The sequence below is a fragment of the Citrus clementina genome, unplaced genomic scaffold, assembly GCF_000493195.1.
Source record: "Citrus clementina cultivar Clemenules unplaced genomic scaffold, Citrus_clementina_v1.0 scaffold_2, whole genome shotgun sequence".
Classification (NCBI taxonomy): domain Eukaryota; kingdom Viridiplantae; phylum Streptophyta; class Magnoliopsida; order Sapindales; family Rutaceae; genus Citrus; species Citrus x clementina.
In genome coordinates, this window is record NW_006262688.1 from 22425453 (window position 1) to 22433521 (window position 8069).

General features: G+C 33.9%; 2 protein-coding genes across 2 annotated transcripts; one reads left to right on the forward strand and one right to left on the reverse strand.

The window, feature by feature from the left end:
- The first annotated feature begins 952 nt into the window (after positions 1-952).
- On the forward strand, positions 953-3133 carry LOC18051007 (S-type anion channel SLAH1). The gene is made up of 2 exons (XM_006447522.2): positions 953-1927; positions 2170-3133. The coding sequence occupies exons 1-2, from the start codon at positions 1046-1048 to the stop codon at positions 2476-2478; spliced, it is 1191 nt and encodes a 396-aa protein (XP_006447585.2). The 5' UTR covers positions 953-1045; the 3' UTR covers positions 2479-3133.
- Positions 3134-3252: 119 nt separating this feature from the next.
- On the reverse strand, positions 3253-6378 carry LOC18051008. The gene is made up of 9 exons (XM_006447523.2): positions 6138-6378; positions 5897-6008; positions 5525-5652; positions 5010-5149; positions 4826-4894; positions 4453-4591; positions 4139-4201; positions 4008-4051; positions 3253-3761 (listed from the first exon to the last, which is right to left on the reverse strand). The coding sequence occupies exons 1-9, from the start codon at positions 6235-6237 to the stop codon at positions 3675-3677; spliced, it is 882 nt and encodes a 293-aa protein (XP_006447586.1). The 5' UTR covers positions 6238-6378; the 3' UTR covers positions 3253-3674.
- Between the last annotated feature and the right edge of the window lie 1691 nt (positions 6379-8069).

Genomic DNA, 8069 nt, shown 5'->3' on the forward strand with positions numbered 1-8069 from the left:
TGACAAGCAAAATTATAATTGCGTCATTAAATTGCTTTCTCTTGTTGTATTAGTTGTTCCAGCTAGCACCTTCCTGTATCTAATTATTCACTCTAACTAAATACAAGCCAAAATATTTCGTTGTGTGATACGCAAGTATGTTAAAGTCCATGTACTGATTCCTGGAAATGTGGATGACCAGGTACATTTGCGCATGTATGCGTGTTTGTGCAAACAAAGAATGATGAGCTAGGCTGCCCACTTATCCCCATAATTAATTCCGTTTCGTTTCTTTTGAAACAATCCGTTATCCGATTGTACCATTTAAAATAGAAAATAATGATAAGTTTCTGAAGCAACTAGGAGACAAAAGGGTTGTTTATCAATTAATTACTCACTGAGTATATCACAATTCGCACAAACTTGTTGCCATAAGCTGGATTTTGCAACAAAAACAAGAAGCAACTTCGAAGCTTCGACTACAGCCAGGCATGTCGCCAACAAAATAGTAGGTGATGATTTGGGTCAAAGTTTCAAACTATAAATCAACATACACCATTCACGAAGAAAAATAACTTTAAAACAACATTATGGATTAAATGGAATGTATAGGACAACGAGTACATTCTGTATGAACGAAATTACGAAAGACAAGCCCTTGTATGTTATGTTTGAGGCCACAATTTTGATTTTTTGACTCCTGAGCATATGTTTCAGGAGACAAGCCCTTCTACTTAAGTCGCATGCTTTGGATCGAATGTGTAATTTCTTTACAACTTGGTCGCTTTTGGGCATGGGGTCTAGCTGTAAAGAGCGTGAAACAACTCATTTTGCTATGAAAAAGAGTCCAAAAAGGCATGCGACTCACTATGCGAGTCGAGACAGCCGCCTCGACTCAATTTCTAAATCCATATCAAGTACAATACTTTCGCTCTTATCAACTTCCGAACTTACTTATCTATATAATCCCCCCAATGTATATGAAAAATAATGTATCACTCACAAGTCACACTTACATAAAAAAACAAAAAAAAAAACAATCTTTGTACTAAGCAGATTAATTAATATGGCTGCCGAGCTAAAATCAGAAACCCAAATTGAGATTATCATCGAGCCAACAAAATCACAATCACAATCACATTGTGAAATCCCGCCGATTATCATCAAACGATCAATATCAATCTCGTTAACACAAATCTTAACCAGTTTCCATGCAGGCTACTTTAGAATAAGCCTCTCCTTATGCAGCCAGGCCTTGCTATGGAAATTACTCGGAGAGCGGCCAGCGCAGGATGCACACCCCTTTCGCCGGCTGCTTTCTTTGCTACCCTCCGCGGCCTTTTCTTTGCTTTGGTCGGTAGCCTTGTTCACATTAACCTTACTCTCTCTTGTTTACATTCTAAGATGTTTGTTTCACTTTAAAATGGTGCAAGATGAGTTCTTGCACCACGTGGGAGTTAACTACTTGTTTGCTCCTTGGATTTCATGGCTTCTCTTGCTTCAGTCATCACCTTTTATATCTCCAAAGTCCATGTACTACTTGGTACTTTGGTGGATTTTTGTGGTTCCCATATTGGTCCTTGATGTTAAAATCTACGGCCAGTGGTTTACAAAAGGGAAAAGATTTGTATCCGTGGTGGCGAATCCGACGAGTCAGATATCGGTGATCGGGAACTTGGTGGCGGCGAAGGCGGCGGCGCAGATGGGGTGGGGAGAGACTGCTGTGTGCATGTTTTCTTTGGGCATGGCTCACTATCTTGTGCTGTTTGTTACACTTTATCAAAGATTAGCAGGGAGCAGTAACCTGCCGGCGATGCTAAGGCCGGTTTTTTTCTTGTTCATTGCAGCACCAAGCATGGCTAGCTTAGCATGGGATGCCATAGTAGGGACTTTTGACAACGTAGCCAAAATGCTCTTTTTTCTTTCGCTGTTCCTCTTCCTGTCACTGGTACGTAGAAAGAAGAAGAATTAAAATTGATTAAGTAATTAAATTGATGATGACGTCTTAATGGGACCGGTTCAAGTCGTTTTCTCATAAGAAAAGTGAGACATAATCCTCCAACCAGTGACGTCGAAGTGATTTCACACTTGATGTAATAGCTTCAGTTAGAATTAGGATCTTGTTCTGATCTGAACTTATGGGCGAGTTTGGAACGATGTTTTAAACGCGTGTATTTTTTTATTAAACAGGTTTCGAGGCCAGCACTTTTTAGAAAATCAATGAAGAAGTTCAGCGTAACATGGTGGGCATACTCTTTCCCTATAACAGTCTTGGCGCTGGCATCGGCCGAGTACGCGCAGGAGGTGAAAAGCGGCAACGCGCAAGCGATGATGCTTGTCTTATCGGCACTCTCAGTTTTGGTATCGCTTGCTTTAATGGTGTTCACTGCAATCAATACCAACATGTTTGTGCCGGACAGCCTTCGTGTTTCAAGTTCTGAAAGCAGTAGTCCGCCAAGTGATTCTAGTAACACGTTATCTCCTGCCTCTAGCTCGTAGCGCATACCAACTCTGCTGAGGCAGAAGTTTGTGCCGTAAACTCCCCCATCTTCTCAAGAAGGAAATAGATCCGTCTGACAACTTTTTGTTGGTGTGCTAATGATATAGATAAGGCCATGACCATCTTGAAACTGTTTTAAGATAAAGCATAAATCATACACATACACATAAAGTCATAAATAGTAAAAATACGTTATAATTTTAATCGTGTGGTTACGAAAAAATATTATATCTTATAGCGGTTCCAACATAACCGAACCCGATAGATAGTTAAACATACATATCCCCAGCCAAATTAAGCAGTACATTGGCGATGGGACTTCAATTTTTATTTATTTATATATTCTTCATATACATGTTCTGTTACAGTTCCTTGCCACAACTAAGAATAAACTTTGGCATCTTCCGGAGAAAAATTCTGACTAGACGTTCATTCAATCAAGTATTTGTGAATTGAGATACCTTCAGTAACTACAAAAAGAGTTCAGGGAAATCGAACTTCCGATCAGTTATATGATAAAAAGATACATGTAGATGTAGCACATTACATCGAGCTAGGAAGCCCAGCTGAAAAGAATAATTAGTTTACCAACCATTTTTGAAGCCCATAGGCGGCAATTCTGACGCTAGTGTGTATACTTTGAATACAATTAGATCAAACCGATTATTCAATCGCTCCCCAAAGCAGAAATTTTTGGTCCCATTTTTGCTCTAATCTGTATATATGTCACCGAAAGTGAAAGGGGGCGTGGGAACTGGGAAGGAAAGGTGAAGGTTTTTCTTTGGCACAAAAATTCCTGGTCTCTGCCAGTGTGGTCAATAATAGGACTAACTAAATAGATTGAACTGCCTACAAATCGTTGCTTTCCACAGAACAGAATCTCGAGGATAGGAAGCAAAAGTAAATGGCAAATGTGTTTATTTGGAGTAAAGGAACTTACAATGTCAGAAAGGAAATAATAGCGAATCTAACCATAAAATGGTCAATAACTGGTCCGGTCAAAGTTACAAAATGGAAACATTAAGTGATGGTTAATTTAGAATTTCCACATCAAAAAGAAAAATTCCTCACCGGTAAGCTTGATCAAGAACACCGAGCTGGAGAGCCTTTTGTACATTACAACCATCCACGGATAATAATCGTGTATGCCTTAGCTTGTATGACCAGAAATATTAACCGAAAGATAAGGATTCACTCACATAATTTCAGTACCCACTGGATCAACAGAGAAATGGACAGGAAGTTGTGTCCTGATGATTGGCTGGAATTTATTGCTCCACATCTGGGATTTCAAATCAAAGACAGTTCAGACTTTTTTTTTATCAGCCTATTACTACATAAAAATTTCATATTTCCAAATGATACTTAGTTCTCTTGTAGGAATTACAGGACAGAGAATTTTCACTGACAATTTAGAAATTTGTACTAGCAACCGGCGGGAGCAGGGAATTGTTTAGACAGTTAGCATTGCACCAAGTTTAAATCTTTAATGTAAATATGCCAGTTTAATCAGTCATACACATCTTACTTCTTTGTAATCTGAGCTGCCCACAAACATCTCAAAGGCCTCAACTGCAGAAGATACCAGTAATTAGCCATCAACAGAATGCATCAAGCAGTAAAGAACTAAAGATACTAAAAATAAGAAAGAAAATTTACCTGACCGAAGTCGTATCACTACAGCATGTGTGTATATCTCACTGCTGAGATTAAAATTTGAACCTGACAATCATATATGAGTGGGAATTGATATAAATTACCATTTACAATCTTACAGAAATAAGTTTATTATTCTGCCACATGATGAAGAAAAGTGAACTTGATTTGAGCAGTAAGCATCAATTCTAAATGCCTAAAATCCTGTAATTTTCCAGTGGAAACAAAAGCACAGAACAAGGATCACCAATTAGCATGCTAAATCTGTGATATGAAAAATAAAAAGAAAAAAAAATGCATTTTCATTTGATTTTCACCTTGTGTAGATTGGACAATCAAAGATGGAAATTCAGCTGTCAGCCTTTTAAGAGATTCCAATGCATCTTCTGCAGGTCCACCAAATGCACTCTGAATAAATGAAATTAGAAGGACAAACTCTACACCAAAGTTGAAATCCTGTAACCAAATGAGGTTCATCTTATTTCAGAACTTTCTGGCTACCATACCAACAGGCAAAATGAGTGGTTATAGTTCCCATTTGAAACACCTAATAGAATTTCCATATTCAAATCGGAAGCACTTACTCATGAATCATGAGGTACTTTAAACTTATATTCAGTGAACAAATAAGTAAAGTAACTAAAAATTTTTTATTAAAATTCCATAAAGTCCAGGTATGTAGTTTGTTACCTCTCCTTTACGAAATATAGGAAGTATATCGTCTTCAACTTCTGTTTCATAATCCACATTCATTAACCCCTGTAAATACGCAGCACATGATTAGAATCACAAGTTATGAGTAATTTTAGTACAAAATGAAGGAAATGCAAATTAAGGGCTATTTGAGTATTGGTGTTTACATGTCAGGGCATACATGGCAGTAGGGCATCACGTGCTCCTTGAGAACTTTTGAGTAAAAAGGATTCTCGTAGAACTTCACAAGTTGTTCCTTTCTTTGAAATCGCATGAAAACACCATGGGTATAGTTCTCTACATTTTCATTAGAGATGCGTCCTACATGAGTAAATCAAAACATATATGTCATACAAGGTAATTTAGAAAATATATAAACATGCAGGGGCATGGTTTTCTCATAGAATAGATGAATACTTCAATGGTTTAAGCATCTTCTGGAGCTAGATTAAGTTTGCTAGAGCTAGATTAAGTAACCTACATGAATTTTCAGATTCAGAAGAAAATTCCCCTAAAATGTATCAAAATTAAGAAAATTTTCAGATTCATATTTTGAATAGTTAATATCAATGAAATTTACCCAAAGATGTAATGGCCGAAAAACATACAATAAACGTTAGTCCAAAGTCCAAACTATTCAAAATATGTTCTCATCACTCAAAAGCAACATTTGTGTTCTCAAAAACAGAAACTCACCCAAAGATATTGCAACAATACCACCCATTTGATACTGAGAAGTATAAAGATAATCAAGCATGTCATTTTCTTCCTCTTCAGATAAATCTTTCTTCGCTTTGAGCAAACAAATGTGCTCTACTACTTTCCTATAATAAAAGATAACAGACAATTATAAGCAAAAATCAATCCTTTGCTCAAACATTAAAAAGAAAATATCAGAGGCAATCATTTGCAATAAAGTTGTTATACAATTTGGTGTTTCAATACAGTAGGCACAATTAAAAAGAAAATGAAAATCTTTACTGATTTTTCAAACTTTAAATTGGTAATTGGTATCCTTTGCTAAAGAAATATATAATCAAATATGCCCTAATTTGAAAGAAAAATAACCTTTTTTTCTCCGAATTATAACTGGAACTCTGCTCCTTAGAAGCTAAGACAGTTGTCCCAACAGTCCTCTCACGTGATAAACGCATGCTCATAGCTTCATTCCATCGTGAAACTATCAACAAACAACAAAAATTAATAAAAACAAGAAAAATCACACAGAGCAAATAAACCCAATTCATTAAATTCGCGTCATCAGCAAATATAACAAACTTTTACAAAATAATAAGAAATTTCAACTCACCGTTTAAAGAAACAGAGGGAGAAAGAAAGCCAGGGTTTGGGCGGTGACATTTTAAGAAAGAATTGGGAAATGGGTTTACGGTAAGGGATTGAGCGATCATCTTTTGTGAAGATTTTTACAAGTTGTTTTTCCTTTTTTCTCTTCTTTTTGTGGTTGCCCAGTCTTCATCTTGATCATTAAAGAGGGTTTCAAGAATGGGTGGACGTGGAAAATAACGATTTTTTTAGCTTGGCGCCTTATTATTTGAAAAATATTGTAAACTCTTTTATTTTTAGACATGGTGGAGGTATTTTCCCTTTCCGTTTTATAATTACCATTAAAGTTGACAAAATTTGGCATGATTTTTATACCTGATAGAAACACGACATGAATAAATGAGTTTAAATCATAAAAATTAAAACAATTATTAGATGAAATTAGTTTGGGTCAACACGATTTCTTTTCAAGTCGGGTCAAATTTTAATTTCTTGATCCATTTACTATATTAGTGACATGATTATTAAATAATTACAATATATTTAATTTATATTTGTAGAATCTAAATTACAATTATGTTTTCAAATTTGAATTAATTTAAGAATATTATTATAAAAATTTAAATATTAAACATAATTCTCTTTTTTTTTTTTGTGAAGGATGAACGTTATGTAGTGTTCAATTTTATAAGATTATAGGCAGAATGATATTTCTCTGTGTGTGTGTGTATACAATTGCGACAATTATGGGTATGCAATACATTGATGCAAATCGTGTTAAATTGGTATTAATTGGGCTATTGGATTGTATTGTATTGGGTGACACAATTACATGATTATAAACTAGGTGTGTTGGGTCATCCGTTTATTTTTCATATCGTGTTCAGATTTTAATATTTTAACACAATTATTAAATAGGTCGTGTTTTGATTAACCTAAATTTAATAAAACAATTATCATACCCGACAATCATGATTAATTGTTAATTGAAGTAATTTAGGGCCAATTTGGGATTGCGATTACTAATTAAATAAGTTACTTTTACTGTGCGGATGCAATAAGCAACTAATTAAAAAAGTAGCTTGATGTTTAGTAAATTATGTTGTTTGATAAATTATGTTGTTATGGTTACTGTGAGTTTGAAAAGCAATGCACATGCGTTTGGTAAATTTTATTACAAATATATTGTTCTATTATATAATGACCAAACTAGATATAAGTTTAAATTACCTTTTTTTAGTATATTTAATGATGTTTAGACAGACCTTTTTCTTTTTAAAACACGTACAATTACATAAAGTGAAAAAAGAACTCAATAAATTTGTTATATAAAATATGATAAAAATTCATACTAATACATAATTAAAAAAAATTAAAAAAAGTAATATGCATTACATTCATATTAAACTTAATACAATAAACATCATAATTATAGGAAAAAAATAAACAAATTGAATATTAAAAACCATGGTTATGAAATTAATTTTAAAAGTTATGGTTAATTTTCATGTGAAATTGTTCAAATTTTAAAAAAAGGGAAAAGGACACAGAGACCCCCAATGTTTGAATAAGAGACATAGAGATCCCCAACGTTTGAAAAAGGGACACAAAACCCCCTAATGTTTCAAAAAAGACACTCAGACCCCCATTTGTTAATATGCTATTATAATTTTAAAGTGCAATTACCATTATACCCTTATAGCATATTAAAAAATAATTGTTCATTGTTCAATTTATTTCTATATTATTAACAAAATTACAAATATAACTTCATTACCCAATTTTTCCATTTAATTTTTGTCAAATTTTCTCTTCAACTAAATAAATTTAATCCATTGCTCAGAAATAAAAATAAATTAAATTGATTACTAATATAATAAAAATAACAATTCTCCATTTAAACTTATATAATCAACAAAATAAAAAAAATTGGTTATTACAATAATTACAAAATCTT